At 36.0% G+C, this 25693-nt stretch overlaps 1 protein-coding gene across 2 annotated transcripts in view; it reads left to right on the top strand.

Annotated features, from left to right (window-relative positions):
• Nucleotides 1-3681: 3681 nt before the first annotated feature.
• The window catches only part of LOC145691062 (uncharacterized), a 52472-nt gene continuing 30460 nt past the window's right edge, over nucleotides 3682-25693 (top strand). For both annotated transcript variants that reach the window (XM_081766714.1, XM_081766715.1), the window contains exons 1-3: nucleotides 3682-3811; nucleotides 12947-13115; nucleotides 15978-16210. In XM_081766714.1, the coding sequence (XP_081622840.1) occupies nucleotides 12984-13115; nucleotides 15978-16210 (365 nt within the window). In that variant the 5' untranslated portion in view covers nucleotides 3682-3811; nucleotides 12947-12983. The remainder of the gene's footprint in view (nucleotides 3812-12946; nucleotides 13116-15977; nucleotides 16211-25693) is intronic.

Here is a 25693-nt window from a genome sequence, read left to right as displayed (position 1 = left end):
CTGTCAGAGTTCATCTGGCGAAACGATAATTCGCTTAACTTAAGGAAAGATGTTTCTAGACATTCTATTAAATTGAACTTTTAACTTCAATCTCCGACTCTCCGTCTCCGACTGTTCTCGACCGATCTCGACTCAACGAGAGTTCTCTAAACTGATCTCCCTCGACTGAATCTAATCAGACTGATCCAGTGACCTCTGGTCCTCTCGTTTTTGTGGGACTTCCTCTGATCTGGAATCCGCCGCTTCTGCATGACGTCAGAAGCGTGTGCTCTTTCTTGTCTAGGAAACGCAATGGTTTCCTCATTGTGGTCGACGACTGGCAATCCTTGGAATGCTTTGACTCACGATTCCTGGCAATTCTAACATACCCGAGAAACAGGAGCGTCATTTCAGATTTTGCTTGGGGGGGCAAGACCCCTTCATATAAGTAAAATTTCGCGTTTTTCACTGATTTACTATTATACTATTGATAAAATATATATACATCTCAAACTCAGGGGGGGCAAATGCCCTTCCCTGCCCCCCTAAATGACGCCCCTGCCGAGAAAGTGTCTTGTGTTCACAAACATCTTAGAAATTTACTTACAATGAATTCTGCCAATTCTTTCCAATCAGACATTAATTAAATTCTGACTTTAATTTCCTGTCATGAAAACAATTTGCTAAAGAAAGCGTGCTACATACCATCGTTACATAAGTTTTAAAAGCAATAACTACAATGTTTATGTAATTTGTTTTTAATGGATTATTGTTTCCCTGTTACTTTGCTGTTTTTATGAATCTAAAACTCAAAATTTAAATCTTTAATAAAATATGATTAACTAAAAATAAACCTAAAATAAATAAAATATACGGGCTCTGCCACAATATTATTAGTTATTATTAGATTATTGTCTTTTTCATTTCGAATATCTGTAGGGGCCAGTGAAGCCTGAGTGGAAGATCATTTACCTCTGGTGCGTGAGGTCCCTGGCTTGATCCCAGCTCGCGCAAAGTAAGCTTTGTTGTGGATTAACTCCGTGTAAGTTGGTTTCTCAGAGTTCTCTCGTTTCCTTCCACTTTCTTCATTCCACCATTTCATTGATTTTCAAATCATCGTCCCTTTTAGCTTGCACGGCGTGAACGTGGGACGTAAAACTAAAATATTACGTTATATTTTATTCTTTCGAATCTCGAACATAGTAATATACATTTAAGTACAAATCTATTTTTGTTTGATTTGTAAATTAGGTTAATTTCATGAGAATATACGATATAAAATTTACATATATTTCAAACTTAAAATATCAACGTGAAAGTGAAATAGTGTGTTTTTACACTTTGTGCATACTGTAGACTGATATATACTAATAATAATTGTGGTCTCTGCAGTTTATATCATATTTAATGAAATAAGAGCTTAAAGTGGAAGCCAATACAAGTTAGTTGCGCAAAGCTAACTGCTTAACAAATTGTTTATAATAAACTTCTTTCGGCATAATAAACTGCATCTTTCGGCATCTATACAGTTTGTATCTGGAATAATTAAATATTGCATACAGTGAGGAAGTTCAGTTACTAATATAGTAAAGCACAAGTATAAAATTGACGCAAATCAATCATCGACACTATCATTATGATTAAGAATTATTACGGCAAGATATACTTTCCTTAAACGTAGGTAGAAGAAAGCAAATTATTATATGTGTTAACTCTAACTAATTCTATGGCCTATGGAATCCGGGGATTTAATGCAGTAATTATAAAAGCTCTCCATTGAGTTCTGTCCTTAGCCAACCGGATCCAGTTTCTACTTTGCAATCCTATTTTTGCGAAGTCTATTTTAATATTATCCTCTCATCTAGGCCAAGGTCTTCCTAATGATTGTTTTCCGATTCCATTTATGGCTAAAATTATGAACGTATTCCTACTTTCTTTTATTCCGGTTACATGACCTGCCACCTGAGCCTCCTAGACCTGAGGGGCATTATGCAGAGTCGTTCTGAGGCGTGATTAGTGCCACACTAAAGGGTTTCACTAACATATGTTTCCTGCAGTAAGGCGGATTTTCATGTGTCCTTTACCTCCGTGAGTTGCGAGCGATTGTGCTAAACAGCCAATGAAATCACGCATCGGAGATGGCGCGCTACACTCGCGTCAGAGTAGAAATTTGTTCAATTCTGACGGAAGTAGCGCGCGTACACTATTGTATTCACTGACTAACATGGCGGAAGTCGCAAACTTTCTATTTTACGCATGCGCATTAGCTAGGGAGTAGTAATTTGGCGCAATACACGCACGGATGTATGAAAACGAAAATAATTTACGGTGAATACGCTACATGTGATGCTTCCGTTCTAACGCGGGCATGAAAATCCGCCTGTAGTCAGACATTTAGTATAACACTAATCATTCGTCAAAACAACTCTGAATATGGCAGAATGACTCTAATAATGTTTGGTGAATGGTATAGATTTTACAATTCCTCGTTAGGAAGTTTCCGCTATTCCCTATTCGCGATCTTCTTGGATGCGAATATTCGCCTCATGATTTTATTCTCAAATACTTTCAATCTCTGATTTTCCCCTCAGACGTGATTATGTTTCGCAACCCTCAGCACAATAGGCATAATTATCGTTTATCTATTTTAAGCTTCAAATTCCTCGACAAAATTTACGAAGGCAAATGAATTTTAACTGAATAACATGAATTCCCTCCTTTCAATTGACATTTAATTTTTTTCGTGGATATGGTTTTGGTAAGTTAATATTGATCCTAGATATTTGAAGGTATTCAATTTGTCGAAAGTATTGTTTTGATATTTGGATTCTAAATCTCTACTTCAATTCTTAAAGACTTTGAAATCCTCCTAGATTCTTTCTAAAATCCGTCTCGTACTTTATCGTTGTACTTCCCTCAACTTTACGACTTGTTTAATTTGGTCGAAGGGTCATGTTGATATACTCAGGAACTGTATTGCCGATGTAGCTGCCCGCTTTGGTGCGCGTCACGGCACTCACATTGAAATATCACCCATTGACCATTTATCGCTTCTTACTACGCTGCATTTTCAACTCTAGACTGCTTACAATGCTTTCTGTACAGCTGCACGTTGGTTTTGGCACCATCCTTGTCCTCTCCTTCCCCATCTTGGTTCTTACATTTAACTTTCCCTCCCTCTTACCTTTATTTTCTCCTCCGTAATAAACTTCACCTTCGTTTTATTGCGCAACGTTCATTTCTACTTCGAAAACTACTGCTCCTTTCTGTAATTGTGGTCTCGATGTTGGCACCATCAATCATCTAATTTTCTTTTGTCCTCTCTACCAGGGACACAGCCTCTTTTTCCTCTCCATCTAAGGGCGCCGATTTCTCTGTAAATTTGGGGGAGCCCATTCAGATGCAGAAGGTATATATATGAAGATTTTAAGACAAATTACACTCAAATTACGCAAAATATTGCATATTCATAAATACAATAGAGGGCCCGGGCCCCCTCAGGATCGGCGCCCTTGTCTCCATCCTCCATAAATTTCTTGATTCTGTCCTCTTTAATGTCGATTTGTTAATTTTTACTTATCTCCGCCTGTTCTTCACGCCTTTTATCTATATTTACAACGCTTTTGCTTTACTTTGCATTTTTTGCATTTTGTCTAGCAATTCATCTCATTCATCCAATCAGCCTTTTGAATCTACCGCTTAAAATTGCATGGGAGCTCTTCGCTGTGACAAAAAGACACAGAAGAAGAAGAAGAAACAGTTGTTTGTTTTTATGAAAGTGCAGGGATCATTAGTGAATAGTTTACAGTATTATTTATTTTGAGCAAGAAAGGTATTGAATTAATCTTTAGTATTATTACTGTTATTTTGGAAATTAAATACGTAAGATTAAAATGAACTTACTCACAGCTTGGTAGTATATGGAAAATATATTACAACATTTGATCGTGCACCTTGCTATGAATCTTTTGTAGTGTGAAGCAGTTTTCACTTCTCAGTTGAAATATAATTCATCCTAGAAGAAAGGGAAATTAAGATATAGACATCATAATTTGTTTCGGTAGTTTTCTAAGTAATAACCATTGTCATAAGAGAAATTCCAGCGTTAGTGAATCAGAGGATACTCCTTGCACTTGCTTAAATATGATATTGAGTCAGATCAAGTTATTGAGTATCAACAGATAATTCAAGCTGTGCGAGAAGAAAGTTTGGCATTTATTCCGTTAAGCTGCGCGTTTTTCCACATGACAATACTTATATTATCGGTAGGTTAAGTTAGATTAGATTAAGTGATGTTAGCATGGTGTCTATCGGTCACGAAAGTCATGGAAAAGCACGAAATGAGAAAACGGTCATGAAAGTCAAGAAAAAGTCATGAAATTTAGCTTTTGGGTCACGATTATTTTTTTAAGTCTAGAAATATAAGTACAGACTGAAAAACTTTGTTGTGTAAAACGTCGAAATTCACCACCAAAAATGTCTGCGGTCGGCTTTTGACGCTGCCAAATTGCAAATAAAGCACGCTTCTATCGCGTGCATGAAGATTCGACCTAATTCGCTCTTGAGAATGTTATAGAATTGTATGGGTTTGGTAAAGAAAAGGTTACGAAAAAGTCATGAAATTTCATTTTGGAATTTTAGTAGACATCCTGGTTAGGCTTGGTTTCGTTCACTTCACTGGGACATAGGTTTGGCATGACGGACTTATCAGAACTTAGCCCAAAAGTTTTAACGGCATTTATTCCGAAGTTCGCCATCCGCTTGGTTTTCGACAAGAAACGTAATAACAGCTGCGAAAATTTAAAGATCGTCAATTTTTAGGACCGCTTTAAAAGTGTATAACAGAATAAAATAAAGTAGGGTAGTGTCGGGTTAGCTTAAGCTTAGGGAAGTTTGGATCCATTTTGTTCAAATTTAGAGTTTAAGTTCTCGTTTCTCCTTAAGGATACCAACTGGAGTGTCTGTACACCTGCAAACATGTTCAAAATACAAATGCCCATTTCTTTCCTACAGTCCAACTATGCAGTTACCTTTCGCCAAGTAGTTCCCTCCGTTTGCTTAATAGTTTCAAAATTATATCTGTTTATTAAAAAGAAAGGGTTATGTTTAGCAGAAGGGGTCCAGAAGGACGTAAAAACAACAAATTTTACAGGAGAAATGGATGATACAAGTACTTAGACCTGACATAACGTACTATAAGAAGAAATAAGCGAAATTCTACCAATGTTTGGAAAATTAGGTTGGACTCCTACACTAATATAATCTAACATAAACTAATCTAACCTACACTAAACTAACCCAAACTCATCTAAACTAACCTAACCTAACCCAAACCTAATGTGAACAGAAATGATCGAAATTGCAACATTTTTAGAAACAATTGCTGGACAGCTTCTGCTAAACATTAGTCAAAACAAATAAACAGATGTTCTGCTCTCCTTACATATTATCAAGCACACAAACGTGCAAATTATCCATTACTTTGCGGTAAGTTTTCAAAATTTTGCTAGACCAACTTTGTAACTTAACTCTTTTAACATCAAAATCTTGGGTTAACGATATATAACACGGACCAATTGCCATTCTTACGCAGATATGGAACATGGAATAGTTAAAAGTTTTTTTTTTTTAAATACTGATAGCTACCATTGTTGTATCTTTACAGATAGGTTAATCATTGCAGATTTGGAAAATTGCTAATAAAACTCTGACGATCATTCAATTTTCGTAGCTGTGATAATGTGTCTGAGGACGGCTGTGTTACATAGCTGAAACTAACACAAATATATAATCTTAAAATATATATATTGCTGTGGTCAGTTGGAGTTTAATTAGCAATATAAATAGATATGCTTGGGGAAATTGTGCGAAATATACCGGGCTGTGTTTAGATAAAGGGGTAAGAGTCAGGGTTTGCCCAAGTGGGCTCAGCCCGAAAAAACCCAGTGGGTTTTTTCGGGTTGGACCCAGCTGAAAAAACCCACCTGGGTTTTTGACCTATTTGTTAGTATATTATTGATACAACTAAGGTGATAACATTGTACGTGATTTTTATCAAATTTTAGACTTTCCTTGGGCGAATTAGAAGCTTCCACGTTAATTTATACAACAATATTCAACATTAAGACCTTTATAAAGTTCTGAATGAACTAAATGATTTTTTTTTTTTTTTTTTTTTTTTAAACTTACCTTAGCTTGAGATAGTTATAGAACAAATTAATGTATAGATTATGCTTATAGCCTACTTGAAGCAAAATAAGCAATTTTGTACTTTAGAAAATATTTTCCTTGAATAGTATGCTCGTCGACTTGGCGACACCGAGGGACATTATCACTCATACGTTTGACGATTTAAAGTCATAGGTGCCGGTACTAATAGTACATATGTAAATACATTAGTAAAACTATTAGTATTATCTCTTACCTTTGATGTAAAACACAAGGTTCTTCAACTAAAATTTGGTTTTCCAACAAAAACAGTTTAGTTCAGTCATTTGTTGCTACTCTTCAAATAAGCATTCTGTAGAATCAACACCAGCAATAGCGTAAAAATTCTTGTCAAATTTAAGAAGCTTGAAATTGTAACGCTTAATATTTCAAGTGCAGAGTTCAAATTTCCGTACTAATGGAAGTTTTGATGTACAGGCTGTGAAGAAAGTGTTCGGGAAATTCCCGTATTAAACGCAGAAAAACTCCGTTCCATTTCTGCTATCAATATCAGCTTATTCGAAAAGTGAAAAACAAAAAATTCTGACATTGGCTGGGAATCCTGTAATTAGTGAATGAACAATACGCTGTTGCATGTCAGTTTCGAGGAAGTTATAACCCCACCCTGTTCGACTTGATAGCGAGCAAAATTTGCAATGCTACTTTTTCTATTGTACTTGATGGAAACTCGAATACTCTCCGGAACATAAAAAAAGAAAAAGAGATGACTTTGAGTGTTTCTACATTTACAAACACAGGGAAGATGACTAACCTTTTCTTCAGCAACACATTAGATAAGTTAACAAGAATTATAATCTTTTTCAGCGGCTAGGGGCACAGAAGTGTGCTTTGGTTCAGGTCTTAGAAAAATGTAAATCTGGTCCTGACAATTACGCACGACACAAGGAGAAAAATCAGCTTTTCACCAGATTAAACTGACGAACGTAATTTTGGCAGATACAGCCATGTAAATAAATATTGCTAAACGCGCGAAAAATATTGAAAGTAGATTGTACCGCTTATTTAAATAATTTGCATATTGTTGTCCTGTAAAGCATTTTTATAGCACATCTTAAGTTTTTAGGCATCTTCAGTCTATACAATTAATTGCAGGGTACGAACAGAGAAAAACAGCTGCTGCTTAGTGAACTTTCGCCTATTATATTCTTGAAAAAAAAAATAAATAAAATGAAATCTTTTAGTTTTAGTCTCACGGTTATGCCTTCTATGCTCAAGGTGACGGTGATGATGAGAAATGAATGAAATGACGGAATGAAGAAAGTAGGAGGAAACGTGAGAATCCCGAGAAAACACACACACAAGGTGTTTGTCCACCACAAAGCTCACTTGGCGCGAGCTGGGATCGAACTAGGAACCCCATACACTAGAGGTGAACGCTCTACCACTGAGCCATCCCGGCTTATTATACTTTTGTTCATAACCAGACTACACTTCATTGCATTGTGTTGGAAAGTTGAGGAAGGGGGGGGGGGATCTGAGGTGTCCCGTATTCTCATGGAGAAAATATGGCAGGTTTATTTACGCTAGAAGATGTAAATTTCATATGAGACATTTTAAAACATTTATTTATTTCATACAACATGAATTGTATCTTTGTTTTAAATTAATAGACCCCTTTTAGTATTCATATTTGGCGAACGTCAGTCAGGCTTCTGGATGACTTGATCTACAATTGTTCGTTTGTCTGCCGAGCTCCTTCATGGCTATGCGGTTAGTGTACGCGTCTTCGGTGTGGGACCCGGGTTTTCTTCCCCAAGGTAGCTCATGTGGTTCGGATTCCACGTTAATCAGTAGGTCCCGTCTCATATTGCCTCGCTGCTGAAAGGGGCGTTAAACACAAAATCAACTTAACTCGTTTGTCTGCTTCTATCACACACACTACAGGGTACAACTTCTGGCCTTTTAAGTTAAAATTTTCAGAATACAAGCACGAGACACTCTAAATTTCCTGTATAGATTTTGGCGGTATACCAACGTAAAATATCAAAATGGCGGCCATTTTTCCAAAACAGCGAGTATCCACGCTACGAAGAGCAATTTTCAGTTTTTTAAATTGAAATTTTGACGATGGAAGCACGAGATATGCTAAATTTGCTGTATAGATTATCTCGGCGATCGAATGTAAAATTTAAAAATAGCGGCCATTTTTTTCAAAACAGCAGTAAGTAGAAAATTGTTGCAAGTTGTGACAATGACAATCATGAAATATAAATCACATTTTAACACTTTTACACCAAAGACATTGAAATATTTCGAAAAAGCCCGATTAAACCCGAAAAAAAACCAAAAATACCCGAAAAAACCCATATGGGCCTAGGTGGGTTGGGCTTTTTCCAAAAAGCCCGGGTTTTTTCAAACCCTGGTAAGAGTGCACTTTGTGCAGAACATTCATAGGGACCAATACTTAAACCAGCACTGTACCGGGCCCGAAATTAAATTAAGGGAAACGTAATTGACTATGTCTGATTTAAGAATGGAACGGAAGTACATGGTGTAGAAATGAGAAATGCTATAGAGACAATATGTACTTACCAGAAAAGAATCCATAAGGGAATATGAATACAATGATGCAAGTAGTTACCCCTAACCTAACGTAATATTAACAGAAATTAGCGAAATTGTAACTTTTTTTTTTTTCGGAAAAAAAGAGTGGGGCACATACAAGTAACCATAGGTCAAAATTCCTACCCATCTGGGTGCAGGTAGGGTAACCATACATCCCAATTAATCAGGATTGTCCCGTCTTAGAACACTGAGTATTGTTCCGATGTTTTTACTACAACATGTCTAACGTTTATAATTTACTTTGGCGTGATTATTAATTTAAGATGTCTTCCATTTCAATTCAGGCAGAGCAAGTACCATCACCATCTCAGATATTGTTGAAACCTTTATATATATAGCAACTAGGCATGTTTTTAAGAGACCCATATTTTTTGTTTTGTCAAAAAGAATTTTCCCGCCAAGTAATGGGCCGTCAAAGATGGGGAGTACAATTTATGAATTCTAAAAGACATGGAAAATGGTCAACTTCGGAGCCCCTCCACTCAGCTATGGAGACAGGTAGAGTTATAATTCTTGTTGTGGTATGTACATAGGAATATAAATAACGTATATTTTATTATAGTTTGGTTTGCACATGCGTATTTTTTTGTACATAAATTAACAAATAAACGTCAGTTTATCTAAAAAGTCGAAGTTCGCGAATTTTTTTCGAGCACTTCCGGTTCGAATTTTAAAATTCTTTTTTCACGGTTCGTAAGATCTAGTTACCCGCCTTCCGAAATATATATATATATATATATATATATATGAATGTACGTATGTAGCTTCTGTGTGCAACCGTTTCGTTGCAAAAAATCGAGAAATTGTCAAGTTTTGAAGAATCGCCATTTTCTCGAAAACGCTATATTTTAATATTCTGAAATTTTGTCAGATGGTTCAACTTGACATGAATAGTAAACACACCAAATAATATTGTCGATCAATGCTTCATGAATTAACTACAGCATTTTAAAGTTACCGAAGTTCCGTTAACTTTGATGTCACAGTTGGCAACACTGGAAACAATAAAAGTGCAACAATTGGATGATGTTTGTGATTCACATTCATCAAATGAAGAATACAAGTTTTTCCTGACTGCTTTTTATTATTTTGATCAAAAATGCTCACTTAAACAGTAAAATGAGCTTTCCCTTACCTCTCCGTTTTCTTAAACCGAAGTAATCTGAGCTGGAAATTGCGATTACGAAACACAAATTTTAAGTTTACTTGAAACGGCCATCCAATAAATTCTGATGATCTACAAACAGCCTGAACTATAACCTCAGTGATGATTTGGAATGCTCCAAACAAAGTCCTAGTAAGTGCGATGTCATTACAGTGATAGAAAATGGACAAAAAGTTTTAAAGAATCAAAACGTTTTCTTATGCGTTTCATCAGAGAAATTTAGGGACTTTTTAATCAGCAATCCCAGGAAAAAAAAAAAAAAAACTGTGCCACTTTCTGTTTTCGTATCGTACGTTGCTGGTTTAACTGTAAAAATTATAATTCATGACTACATCATGAAAATCCAAAGAGAATTAATTGCTACCGAAAAGCACCGTATAAAATTTCAAGATACAAATTCTATTTTACTTCATGTGGACTTCGTTGAAAACTGGGCTGTTATTCTGCAAAGTGAAATTCAGAGTTATCACCGGAATATGAAACAACTGACAGTTTTGTTGTAATAAACGACGATAAAACACGATTCGGCCCATGTACTCACAGCCATAGACAAGATTCTAAAAATACTCGAAGAAAAGCGAAAGTATAAGTTAAAGAAAAAGGTTAGAATACGTGAAAATAAGTGTACAATTTCCCAAACCGTGTAAGTGATTTCTTATGGGGGCGCGGTGGCTCAGTGGTAGAGTGTTGACCTCCGGTGCTTGGGGTCCCTGGTTCGATCCCAGCTCGCGCCCTGTGGACTTTGTGGTGGACAAACACCGTGCTCGTGGGTTTTCTCGGGGTTCTCCCGTTTCCTCCCACTTTCTTCATTCCACTATTTCACTCATCTCTCATCATCACCGTCTCCTTTAGCCTAACCGGCATAACTGTGGGACGTAAATGTAAAAGATTTTATTTCATTTTTTATATTTTATGAAAAATATTTTTTGAACCTCTACTCAAAAGTGACAATAGAAGTTATGTACCGGAGTTTGCATTTTTTGCGTAAATTTTTGAATTGAGTTATATCTCGTATACATAGTTGTTTGCTAAAGGTGTTTTGTGCAATACTGACTTTGCATAAATGTGGAAAGTGTAAATATACCGTAATCTAAAGAGGAAAATACACATAAAAGCGAAGTGGTTTGTTTTGAGTGTTAGCTTTTAAAGTTGAATTCCAAGTATGTTTACGTCAGGGTTGTAAAGTATTAGAGTGTACAAAATGAAAGACGAATTCTGACCAAAGCATATTGTATTTAATAAATAATATCGTTATAGTTTCGGCACGGTATCTTTGCTTTCATCAGACACATTATAAAATACAATCTGCAAGACTACAGCGTATATATGTCTGAAAATGAGACGAGGTCATATCGACGAAGTAATAAGATCCGTCCTTTCACTAAAATAACATAGTTGTGCCAATTAAATGGTTAAACTTTCAAGTGAAAGTTGTATCATTAAAAGTTACAAATATGAGATATATACGAGATATAACTCAATTCAAAAATTTACGCAAAAAATGCAAACTCCGGTACATAACTTCTATTGTCACTTTTGAGTAGAGGTTCAAAAAATATTTTTCATAAAATATAAAAAATGAAATAAAATCTTTGAAAATGATTGAAATATGTAATCAATTAAAAATTGTTAAAAAAAGATAAAAGGACAGATCTTATTGGTTCCTAGATATGACTTCTTCATAATTTTCTGAGTTATATGAGCTGTAGTCTTAGAAATCGTATTTTATAATGTGTCTGATGAAGGCAAAGATACTTGTCGAAAGTGTAACGCTATTATTTATTAGATACCGGTGGTATATGCTTTATTCAAATACAGATGTTATTAGAAGAATTGTGCAATGGGTTTCACTGGGTAAAACTAGGTTTTATTGGACAAAATTGGATTTTAATGAGCAAAATTGGGCCTTATTAAATTTTGTACGATTTAAGTAGCATTTAAATATCGTTTTGCTACTTAAAACACAATTAGGGCATTCATATTTTATTCTACATAAACACAGTTTGTGCCATTGTCACTTTCTTATATTTTGATTTCTACTGACAAGAAAGCAGAATTTTGTAGAGTAAGAAAGAGGTGAATAATTTCTATATAGTATAGAATAGAATTAAAATCCCCTCTTGCACTCACAATTCAAATCTTTGAGTCGTCCTAACTGAAGATTCCTTCAGTTTTCTCAATACAAACCTGGCAAATATTGGGATAGTAGGTCTAGGTCAGGAACCAGAGATTAAAAAGAAAAATTGATTTATTAAAGGGCTATACAATATGGCCACTACAAAATAACGGAACACTTAAAGCTTTTTTTTTTTTAATGCCTGTTTTCAATTCCCTGATTGTAGTAAGTTTTTTCAGCGACCATCATTGGTCGATTTGCTTTTGATTCACCCTATTCAAACTTGATACTATTTATGAGGGATATGCTTTACCATTTAATTCTGTGACCACTAGAGGTGGCTGAAATTCACCTATCCTTCCAGTTCTTGCTTTATTTCGCAGATGTTCTGATTTGATAAATGTGTTCCATGCATTGTATTAGTAAGTTTTACATGAGCAGACATATTTAGATAACAAATTTATATAATGATCTTTGTACAAGTCATATATTGGGGCCACGGTGGCTCAGTGGTAGAGCACTTCCCTCTAGTGCGTGGGGTCCTTGGTTCGATCCCCGGTTAAGTAAATTTATGGTGGAATCGTGCTCGTGGGTTTTCTCGGGGTACTCCGGTTTCCTTCCACATTATAATTCCATCATTCACTTGCTTTAGTCCCAGTTTCCTTAGCCTAAAGGGAATAATCGTGGGACGTTAAACTGAAATATTTCGTTGTTTTACAAGTCTTATATCTGACAGTATGCTTCCTTTGGGCAGAATTACACTAAATGCAGAGCGTACAGTTGAAGTTTAGAAGTGCCAAACCAAACATTTACGTAAAAAATCAGTATTTTATGTATGTCATCTCTCTAGCCCATGATAAACACATTTTCAGTGTGTGATTTTGATCTTGTAGGTAGCTGATGATGACTTCCTGTAGGTAGCCTGCTGTAATGCCCACAGCAGGCATACAATATATACATTACGGAGCTGTACATTCAGCAGTGACCAGGCCAGTCTGGAAGTGGAAGAACAATTTTCATGCGGAGTCGGAATTACAGAAGGAGATTGATTACTTGCTGAAGGTAGGTAATGTCAATGGGTATTCAAAGTTCATTTTATAAAAGTATTGTAATTAGGGTAAAAGGGATTATGTTCCGATAGCTCTGAAACCGAAACCACTGAGGTTAAGTGGTTTGGTCAACCTATTTACCTCAGGTTGACAATTGCATTAAGTAAGATCGTTTGACAGTATGTTTCCGTATTGCATTAACCTCCTTCCCTCCCCCCGAAGAAGAAAACGTTGAGTAAAAAGATCAATCAATGTAAGAGCTACTTACTGATCTGCGTGAAAAATCAGAGATTTATAAAATAAAAATTAGTTGCACGAGGAATAGAAAAAGTATAACGAAAAGAAACCTCAAAATACGGATTGGAGAACATCTTAAACACGCAAAAACAGAACATTGGGTTTCAGGACTATTGAAACATTTAAAAGAAACAACCCAATACTGATAATTGAAGAATTTAATTCGGAGCTAAAAATGAAGTTAAAAGGCTTGTTTCCGAAAAGCTTCTTCTTCTTCTTCTTTTGTTTAAGAAATCCAAAGTTTAATTTAGATACGGGATGGTTGAGTAAAGAATGGAGACAGTAATTGACAAATACGAACAACAGACATAGAAATAGAAACACCAGTGTGAATTGGTAACTATCCACTACAAAACAAAAGAATATACAAATTGGTTCCGTTATGTTGTAATGGACTGCTCCACCATTATAGGAATAAGGAAGAGATTGCGATTTTTTTTTTTCTTCACTGCTCGACCCGGATGAGTCCGTTCCTTTTACTTCCCTGCTGCTTTCATCATTTTTCTCCTGTTTTTAACCTTCGTAATCAAGGCGCCAGGGGAGAGTTTTCAGAAGTAACAGTTACGTATAAATAAAATAATTGTAAGAATTACTGAGCATGTTAATATGTTATTTCAGTTCTAACTAGTATTTTGTTGTGATTTCTGATTTCCCTGACTACAAATATACAGCCGTAATGCAAGAGAGCAGAGTTATCCATAATTCATTTATGAAAGAAATGCACTGTAACTACCATACTTACGCGATTCTAAAACGCATTTTTTTCTTTCCTTTATTTTTCCCTCCAAAATCAAGGTGCTGTCATACATTTGATTACGCAAATTTAGGCCAGATTAGATGGAGTTTTGCCAAAAATTGCTAATCCCGTTAGTCACGAGTCTGTAAAGAATGTGTATTTTGCTGTGTATTTGGCCATCAAAAGTGGAAAAGATAGTGATATCGATGAAGAAACAGATGATGAGCAGTAACGTGTCAGTGTTGTTTTTGCGAGTGTTAGTGCACAACAGAAGAAAAGAAACAAGTTTAAATAAGTGCTGAATAATTATTTGTTTGTATGTGTGGGTGTACAGACTGATATAATATGATATCGATAATAGATTGCTATAAAACTGACACAAGCAATTGTTGTACCTTAATTACATTAGGAAAAAAAAAGTACCAACAGATGGATATGAATATACCGTAAATTCCATCAGTAAGTTCAATGTTTCTTTATATTCCCATAACATTGTTTTCCCATGTTTATTCTTTTTTCTTTTTTCATTCTTTAAAATCAATGCAGTGTAAGTTTTTCATTTTCTCCAAGAGTGCGTCTTACATTCTCGTAAATGCGGTAAATTCTTAATTTAAGTAAAGAGAAAACTTTCAAATCTTTTGTTAAGTAAAAAGAAAACTTACAAACCTTTTGAAATCGAAAAATTTATTTAAATGAAACATTTTTTAAGATTGTTTTTTCAGTTTTCTCACGTTTAAACTGGGCAAAATTGTGATATTTCAATGTTGCATTTTCACTGGTTCATTGCTACACAGAAGCACACTTCACGATCGATTGACCACTACAGAATCTGGTCAGGTGTCTTCCAGTCGTTTAACATTAAACATATAAAAGCAGAAAACTGTTTCGTTGTGTCTGTAATAGCAAAATAGTAATAATAGTAAATGCACCGACCTAGACACTACCATTGGAGCAAATATTCTGAAGTGTTCGAGGTACATGTATGTGTCTGAATTGTCTTCAGGTTCCTGGTTGCCGGATAACCAAACTATATAATACAGGTGGTCAGTGTTTGTATGTTCATGAATTTATGTATCGTATAATTTTAGTAATACTAACCGATTTCTATGATTGATGGAAAACGAAAGCTATCTATATAAAGAGCCTGCCATACTAAAAATAATATAAAATTTACCATTTTCCTTTTGCTTGTTTATTCATAAGTGAAAGGAGATAATAAAATGTAACTTACCAAATCATAGGTAACATTATTCTACAACAGAAAATATGAACCACAAGAACAATTCTAATTGTTTTTAGAATAACAATTCTTCAAAATCTAAGTTAAGGCGGCGACTAGAGGAACGAACTCAACTGCACTTGATTACGTATCATGTTGTCTTGGAACCCTGTGAACTACTTTTTAAATAACTTTATTATTTAATTTAAACTGTATGTTAAAACTATTTTGTTTATTAGAAATTAAATACAACTATTATTTAAAAAGTAGTTCACAGGATTTCAACACAACATGATACGTAATCAAATGCAGTTGAATTCGTTCCTCTAACCGCTGCCTTAACTTAGATTTTGAAGAATTGTTATTCTAGCAACAATTAGAATTGTTCTTCTGGTTCATATTTTCTGTTTTGGTAAGTTACATTTTATTATCTCCTTTCACTTATGAAAAACAAGCAAAAAATGGTAAATTTTGCATTATGTATAGTATGTGAGGCTCTTAAGAACTGTTGGTCTATACAAATGTAATCAATACAAATAAATGAGTAAGTTGCGGAATTCAGCATGTTTTTTTTTTTCTTTCTTCCTATTCGTGCCTTGATTTCTAAAGTAGAATGTTTTCAGCTAATTGCCAGGATGGATGCATTGGAGCAGGTGATGGTGTTGAACGATGGAGAGGAGGTGGAAGTAAAAGTTGAGACTGAGCTACTGATTGAGGAGGAAGAGGATTGGGAGGACTACGTGGTGGAAGAAACGTACGTGGAGGCCCTGGAAGAGGCAGACTACTCAACCATAATCTCTCAGTCAGAAAGTAGCGGAAGTCCAAACGACAGGGAGCAGGAGACAGACGACGCACGGTGAGTTCTTGTCTTCAGTGTTCTTTGATGAATAGGCTAAATCTAAAGGGACGAAATCAGCAGCCAGTCATTCTCATGTGCAACCTTTTTCGATATCTGGAATAAAGTAGCAGAATATGTTATTTGTACACTAAGATATATAGATGTTATAGGGTTGTTTACAGAAGTTCTAAGTCGGGGCACGGTGACTCAGTAGTAAAACGTTTTCCTCTGGTGCGTGGGGTCCCTCGTTCGATCCCCGCCCTAGTAAGTTTGTGGACATCTTTTCTGTGGGCTTTCTCGGGGTACTCGAATTTCCTCCCTTATTCTCATTCCACCAATTCTGTCATAATTCACTTGCCTTAGTCAGTGTCTCCCTTAACCTAAAGGACATAATCCTGGGACGTTAAACTCAAAGATTTCATTTCGAAAGTTCTAAGCCTAACTATGGAAGAAGAAACTCAGAGTTAAAGTATAATCTTGCTTTCTCACGGAGTTCCGTGACAGTTCAAAGCAGTTCGCCCAACGATGTTTAAGTCTGTTTGTACCGCTAGTAAAACAGTGTTGTCGAAATATTCCAGAATGTCATCTGCGACACGGGTGATGCCATCGGTATCAGAACGAACTTTTTTTTTTTAAGGTCTGCATACAAATGAAAGAAAAGGCAAAATTGGGCGAATAAGGAGAGTGGCGAATCAATTCGAAGCCACAATCGTGAATTGCTGCCACACCAACGACTGATGTGTGGATGGGGCCATTGTCCTAATAAGAAAGGATGTCTTTTGTAGTTTCTTGCTGTGCTTCTGCCAAATATGATCATACAGCTTTCGTAGCAGACCCTAATTTGATTACTTTTATCCCTTTAGACGATTATTTACAATCACCACACCCTGCGAATTCCCGAGAAATTGTAGCCATCACTTTTTTTTTTTTTTTTTTTTTTTCTGAGGGAGCTCACTTTCCTTCTTTCGAGTTAAAAATGACGGGTGTTTCCACTGCTTGGAGCTTCGTTTTCATTTATGTTGGAAATCGTAAACCCATGTTTCATCTACTGCTATGAACCGAGTCAGAAAGAATCTAAATTCGCTTGGAAAGTTGAAGATTATTTCCTAAAAAGTTGCATCTTTTCTATTTTGGGCAGTGGTAAAAATTCGGGCACTTATCTTACTCAAACTTCTGTCATTCCTAGATGCTGAATAATATTGCTGTCAGCGGTTACAGTTGATAATTTCATTATCTCAACAATATGTCTAATGTTCGATCGGCCATCAAATCTATGACTTTTTTCATGGATTTTGTCCATGTTTCGTGGGTTGGTCTTAAACGGGCATTCCTGGTCAAGAATCATCTTCAGTGCTGGTTCTACTAACTTCAGCTGTCTATTTCTTCACTTCGATATAACATCACCTAATATAGTAAGCATCAGGGTTGGCTGGTTTAAACCAAGGTGGTTTAAACCATGGTTTAAACCAAGGTTTAAACCAGCTGGTTTTTTTAAAAAAAAACAAGTGGTTTAAACCAAAAAACGAAAAATGTTCGTAAAAGTGTAAGTGTTTGTAAAATCTTGATGAACACACATTTGTGGGTTAGTAGGTTTCACTCTCGTATATTATTCGTATTATATTCAGACCTAAATTCCCCATGCATTACTCAAAAAGATTATATTACAAAAGCAACTTTTTTTTGCATAAGTTTATAAATGTTTGTTTTGTGATTTTTTGTAGTTGTATTTGTTATGTAATTGCAATCAAAGAAAAATTCTAAATATTGTTTCGTTTCAATGTTTACTATTGATAAAATACATCGAAATGCCGTACTTTGTGTGTGTGTGTGTGTGTGTGGGGGGGGTCATACAGACCCCACGAGAGGCATTTAGTAAAATGAGAAGTATCTTTGGTATCTATTTATGTATAAATGAGTTCGAGCCAAAGTGGACTCAAATAATTCGTATCTTTATTCACTTTTCTTACTTATATGCAAATTAAGTCGTCGTATTTCTTTAATTTGGACCAATAAAAGTCGTTGTTAACTAACTTGAACTAAATTAGTTCTCCTGTACTCCGCAGTACTTTGAAATTGTCCATATGTAATTCTGTATAATGGTTTCACTTGTGCAACTGTTTATCTTTTTGTCCTTCTGAAATGACTCTTGACAGTTATATTAAGAAGCATGTAAAGATCAGTACAACATATTTTTATCAGGATTCCTTCGTGAGTAAGTCGGCAGACGTATCGCATTTGTGGCCAATTAGTCCTGGTTCCGAGTTCAACTGGAGGACAATTTCTCTCGGATGTAACTCGAGAAGCGGTTTTTATTCCGCTTTAAGCTTATGTGACCCCTTCCAGCATAACCCGGTTGTTGCATAATAACATTAAGGCGAAACAAACTTATTTCTGTCCATATATGATATGAATATATAGAGCAAAATATTTAAACCAAATAAACCTGGTTTAAACCAAAAAAACCTGGTTTAAACCAAAAAAACCGGTTTTTTTGTTTTTTTTAATAAAAACCATGGTTTTTGCCAACCCTGGTAAGCATGTTGGCATTGATATCCTGCAACGTTGAGCTCTTCTTTTGAAGATATTCAACAACTAAACTCCTGGTGCAGTAACTTTCAAGGGCCAGGGCCTACCAGCTGAATTGTAATATTCGTGTCTCTGGGGTGATGTGTAGTCAGCAAATCGACTCCCTTCTCTGTTAATTCCGGCCTAGAAAGCCGGAATTCACAATTTTTTTCTTTCAAGTAGCTCTCCAATAGTCCTCATGAGTCAATGCCAACATCATTTGGTGAGTGTGAAAGATCACCTCCGTACGAAAAGTGATTAGGGAGTTGACGAAGATACAATTTACACTTTTAGGAATTTTGTAACAAACCTCGTAATATTTATATCTTGGTGGTTGTATTGCATAGAATATTTAGTTTGCTAATTAGAAAGGCGTGATACCAATAATAGAATTAATTATCAGTTTGTGAAAGCAGTACGTGACATGTGTTTTCTTTAATTTTTTAACATCTAAGTACTCCCACGTAGTGAAAAGCCAATGAATGCATTTTCAAGTTGTATATTGGCTAGGTGCAATATCAGGCTCACTGTTGAATGTAGCAATGATATGACGTCTCAAAACCATTGCTGTCTCCACGCGTGAGTTTTCTGATAACTATGCTTGCACTGCGTCTAAAAGAGATTTTGTTTGAGGTGTCCGGCACAGATACAAGATTTGACTATGGTATTCCAATGACGTTGCAAACTTAACACGGACACTAAATCTCTTTTGCAGATTAGTTTTCAATTTATCTGCAGAGTGGCGCAGATAAAAGTAGCCCGTGTGCAAGAATAAAGGAAATTCAGTGAAATTGCAGAAACGAAGAGCTGAAATGGACTTAAAATTTATGTACAATGAAAAATAGAGAGAAAAATGTACTGAAAAATACATTTATAGAAGATGTTGAAAGTCACCCCCCTGTGGTATCAATACACAGCTCAGCACGTGCAAGCATATTCAGATACACCCGGGGTGAAGTTCGGATATCGATGGCGGTAACTTCATAGCTAATTTTGTTTTTCAGTTCCTATATTGTGTGTGAAACCATGCTTCATCACTCATGAAGTAATCGAAAGGGTCTCACAAACAATCCTTGATATTATTCAAAAGCCACGTGCAGTAATATACACGTTCCTGACTGTCATCCTCACGTAATTGCTGCACAACTGTCACACGATATGGCTTCAAATTCAAGACTTTTCAATATCTGCTGGCAACTCCTCCTACTTACATGGGCCTGTTGGGCCAATTTACCTGTAAACTTCTTTGGGCTCTCAATAATTCTTCGGCGAATGTCTACAATAATTTGTGGTGTGCGAACTGAAGGGATTCTTTGTCGTTTTACATTTTGCCCAGATCCGTAGGTACCCCAGCCTCTGCATTGCTCTCTCTGCTGGTAGTCCTTGATATTTGATCCGGATATTTGACCCCAAAAATTTCGCCAGTTTCCTTAATCGAACCTGTTTTCACATATGCTTCCACAATTTCAATTCTTTCTTCTATCGAGAAAGTCATTTTGCAGACTGCAAAGAAAAACGTCCAACTTCACTAGGAACTGAAATGTCCGACGAATGTTAACAAAAATGCTAGGAAACGATAATTCTTGCATGTCGATTGTTGCATATTATCGATTGTTGATGAAATATCAATCGATAATTGCATAAACTGTCCATTGTTGTAGCTGTTTACTCAATTTCAGAAGTCAAAATATTTCATTTGCATTCAAAGGGGTGCGGGCTACTTTTAACTGCGCCACCCTGTCTTTTGTATAATTAATTGAAATGTGCGTCGTCCTACTGAAGATGATCTAAGTAACGTTCTGTAAGCAGAGCTGCTGACTCAATTTTTCATCTCTCCTTCAATATATTTGCATTGCTTTTCGAATGCTTTTGTATTTGCTACAAGCCTTGCAAAACTTGAACCAGGTTGATTTTTGTGGGTTGTCGAATGTATGACTTCGACAAGATTCATGGTATTTCATCTCAGCTGCGGTTAAGTCACGCTTCAGTTGCTTCCTTTATTTAATCCTCGACAGTTTTCGTTACACATGAAATAAGAGACTCCCAGTTTTCTTCCATCGTACGTACACTCTCTTCTTCTGACAGAATATACACTGCTTTGGGTTAAAAATACAGTAATTTCTCTCGTTTATCAGAAGATGTGGTATCTTGTGTGTTACTCTCAAGTACGAGAATGGAAGAGGGATTTGAAGTTTGTTGAGACAGGAGTGGGGGAAGCTTAGTAAAGTTTTGGTGGCCCAGTGATGATACACATGTAGAGACGGACCCAGAAGTTCCGGAATCTTCTCATAAATACTGAGTAAACTAACCGATGGTTGAACGCTCCTTTTACGTATAGCTGCTACATCTGTAATTTTCCTGGAGTTGATTTGATTTAAATTTTGAGGATTTTGTCACTGCGATTTCGTACATAATGTATTATACAGGACATTTTAGTACCGACGGAAGAAGATACAGTTAGGTTACACTCTCTTCCAGCCATGATTAGTAATAGATGTTACGGTAGGTCACTATTGTAATAAAATAATAAAAACTTAATTAGTACCGATATTTTCAAAGACTTTGAACGTCAAAATAACGCGCCGAAGAAAAATCCACAGCTAACATTACTAACAAAAAGCTCCTTCAAAAAGATATATACTTTATTTTTTAAGACATATAGGTAGTAGGCCAAAACGTTTTTCACCCTATATACACACACATAAAGGAAGAGCAATGATAGGGCCCAAATATATTCAATGTCAGGTATGTGGTACATCATTCTAATTCTGACTTCTCGAGGGTTTGACCTCGAAAATCGAAATAGAAAAAGAAAAAAGTTGATGTGATTCGGTGAATTTTAAGATTGAAAAAAAAAAAATTCATGGGATTCGTTGAATTTCATGGTAAATTTCATGGTACATTTTTCACGAAACGTTTTCAGCTAATGGTATCATAGAGATTCTATGTAATTACACACCTTCAAGTGAATGATTAAGCATTCTAATGGTAACCATTGGGGTTTTTGATGTCAAAAACTTAAGTTTGAGAAAAGTTTACGCGATCCGGTGAACTTAGTGACAAGTTTAACGGTGAATTCCAATTTTCCCTATGTAATTATACAGCTCTAGGTATGTAATAAAGCATTCTAATGTTTAGCATTGGGTTTCTTGACCTGGAAAACCTAAGTTTCAAAAAAGTTGGCTCGATTCGGTGAGATCCGTGGGAAGTTTCAAATTTGATCCCATTTTTATGAAAAATAGCATCACCATTACGTCCTCGGTCTTTTTTTCCCCAAATAATGCACTTTCACGGTTGCCAACAGGCATTTTCTTCATGTACTATCATCTTCTATCAGTGTCCTATGTGGCAATTCCCTCTTAAAGAGAGGGGAAGAGTTATTCACCTACTGGCCCGCAGTCTAATACGAATTGAAACAAGAATATTGGAGTATGATATAAATATTTGTAGGAGGTCTGTATATTTGTTATTTTGTAATCAAATATTAACTTATATTATTATTATTATTATTATTATTAACTTATATTAAAACAACCTTAAATAATACAACATAAAGGCGTGGCATGGTCGGCAGGAAGGGGAGGAGCACGCCTACAAGAAAGTCAGGGAAACTGAAACTAAGATATCTGTAGAAACTCTATGTTAGCAATCTGTAGTCAGTTGCGCCGTTATCGTAAACAGTTTCTATGTTATCGGTATATGGGAGATATTAGAAAGAAGTTAGAAAAGCGAAAATGTATTTTGTGGGTATAGAGGGGAGAGACCATGGAAGTCAGTAAAATCCTGGATTTGGATTGGATTTTAATTTTAGCGTCCCGTTCAGCAGCGAGGCTATATGAGACGTGGACCTACTGATTAACGTGGAATCCAAACCACATGAGCTCCCGCCGGGAATCGAACCCGGGTCTCCCACGCCAAAGGCGCGTACGCTAACCGCTTAGCCACGAGGGAGCTCTCAGCAAAATCCTGTTTTCGGTATTGCCTACTGCTATGTTCAAAGTATTTACTTCATACAACTACACGAGGAAAGGGTGGCAAAAGCCTAGGTAAAATATGTGTTAATGAAATTTGAAGCTAATAGTGTGTAAATACGTATATAATGTTTTAATTAGTGGGATTTTGTTATGTTTCTGCATACATCCTGTTTTCTTTCTTTTTCCTCCTTATAACCCTGTGTGCTCGAAATGATATTTACAGACTGGTTATAGTAGTGTTTGTTTCCGTAACAAGATTCTCGAAGCATGAAGGGACCGCGGTGGCTCCGTAGTAGAGTGTTCACCTCTGGTGCATAGGGTCCTTGGTTCGATTCCATCTTGCGCCAAGTGAGCTTTGTGGTGGACAAACACCGTGTGCGTAGGTTTTCTCAGGGCTCTCCGTTTCTCCGCATACTTCATGAACACCCTGTACATGAATATGAATTGTAAATGAAGTTAAAACTGCATAATTATTTATATGATAGTGTTGTGGTGTAGTATTCGTGATACAACTTCTCGCTTTCAATTACGATTGCATTTTTTAAAAATATTAAATATGTAATTATTTTATTAGATCTTATGATTCTAAGTGTGTTTTTATTATTTATTCTCTATTTATTCCATATATTTTTATGATTTTAATTATTCTATTAGGAAGTTTAAGATTATTTCCTGTTGGTTTTTATTAATTTCGTGTTTTAGTAAACTGTTGGTGTTTTACGAAAATAATTGAGTAGTTTTTTACATTAAGTGTACTGCCCTATGCTCCTTATACCTAATGTGTTGACTAGGTAGTGGGGCCGGCGCTGGCTCAATGGTAGAGTTCTCACCTCTTACGCGTGGGATCTGTTTCGATTCGAGCTCACTTCAAATTAGGCTTTGTGGTGGACAAACATCGTGTGCGTGCATTTTTTCCATGTTTTCCCATTCCTTCCCGTTTCGTCCGAAAATAGGACTTCCCAGGGATAATTTACTGGCAAGATTGCGTCGACGAACAGAATCCTTGAGGTTTGGGAACAACCAGAAGTCATTTCAGACTAAACCTGTTGAGTAGGGTGGGTGACAAGTTCACTACCATGCTCAACTAAGAATGAGGTCATAACATTAGCACGGTGTGGTGGTACATTGTCGATGTGGAGGTCACATTTTTATTTGCCATTTGGAGTCGTTTCTCAGTCAATTTCGGCAAAACTTATGTATCCAAAAGTGTATGAAAATACTCGCCCGTAATTGTATGACCTTTTGAATAGGGTAGGATAATATCACTCTCTGGAAATCACAAAAGATAGAATACAGGACTTTCTCATTAGATGCCACTTGACAAAATCTTTTTAGGAGCAGTGAATCTGTGTGTTTCCACTGTATTGAATTCGGTGCCTTTTTGTTTCTGGGTTGAATAATGGAATCTGTGATTCATCCATTGTCTCAACGCTTTCAAAGAAATTTCGTCCTTCTCTTCTGAAGCGTATCAAATTTCCAAACCTTGACCGAATCCTTGCCTGTTTTTGATCGTCATTAAGCATTCGTGAACTTAGCAAGAACCAACTTTTCTTAGGGGCCAGTTTTATTATTATTATTGTTATTGTTATTATTATTATTATTATTATTGTTAACCTTTTATGCTTCCATTATATGCCAGAGTTATCACAAATCCCCTGCATAGTGGCACGCCTATCTTTCATGATGGAATTTTTAACACGGGCAATGTTAGCGTCATTTGATGCTGCTTTTGGACGTTCAACCTCTGCTCATCTTTCACACTCGTTCGCCCTGCTTTGAACTCATGCATCCACTTCTTAACAGTGTTTTGTACACTATCATCATACACCCTTCAATTGGCGATAAATATCGACTGCACAACCCCCATCTGCGGTGAGAAATTTCACAATTACCCGTTGCTCTTCAATCGAAAATTCCATTTACCCTGGGAGTGTCAGAAACACGCCTTACTCGTTCAGGCAGCAGCTGCAATCTAGGAACAAAACCTGCACTGCTTAGAGATGAAGGATACAGGTGTCTGACGCCGCGGCTGCTTTCCTGAAATGAGAAAAAAATGTGAACTTAGAACAAAACTGCATGTGCTTTTGGTGTGCACCTCGTAGGTAAGACCGATACTTACTATTCCAAATATTCACATGCTGCACTCCTGCAATCAAATTTAAACATTCAAATGATTTTTATATTTCTATTCTGTTGTTGAGCTTAACAGTTTTTTCTTTCTCTTGCTTCTTTCACTGTTGAGCTTGAAAAGTTTTAGTAAGGTCAGTCAAATTCTTATGTAAACTGATTTTCTCATACCTTCCATTATTAAAAGGCAAAAAAAATATACTACCCGCAAACAAACAAACAAACAAAAAAGCATTTCTTATTTTGGCAGATAATACCTACTTTAGATTAAGGTTCTATCTCACTTTTATTAAAATGACTGTTCTAAGGGGAAAAGAGAACAGTGTGTGCAAAAAGTATCTCACACGTTCCTCGTGTTACAGATATAAAACTTGGTGTATAAAATTTTTATGAAGAAGAATCAGACATGTGCTCCAACGTTTTAGGAAATTCTGCTTTTAAGCGGAAGAAATTTTTTTTTTTAAATCAGTACATCAAAAATTACATAAAGTTTGTCTCATAAGCATGGGGAAACGGGTGATACGTTTGAAATATTTTTTGAATTGAGTTAGCGCTTGGTTTATGTCGGATTTTTGACACATCACTTTTAGTAAAATGCGTATATCAGAAGGAAGAAGGTGTTTCAAAATTAATGGAAAAAAATAAAAATTTACAGGAGCCCTTCAAGTCAGGAAAATAAAACTCAGTGAATAAGCTCATTATTTAAAAGAAATGAATACTTAGCTTTTCTGGAAATTCCGCGTTTACAAACGGGATGGAATAATTTGAATAACGTTTTCTACACATTCAAATCAACGTTGTCTGTACCATGAAGGGAAAACGGCTACATTACGTG

This window comes from Thermobia domestica, chromosome 7 (genome assembly GCF_964235325.1).
Source record: "Thermobia domestica chromosome 7, izTheDome1.hap1.1, whole genome shotgun sequence".
Lineage (NCBI taxonomy): Eukaryota > Metazoa > Arthropoda > Insecta > Zygentoma > Lepismatidae > Thermobia > Thermobia domestica.
This window is presented reverse-complemented; position numbering and strand designations above follow the sequence as displayed.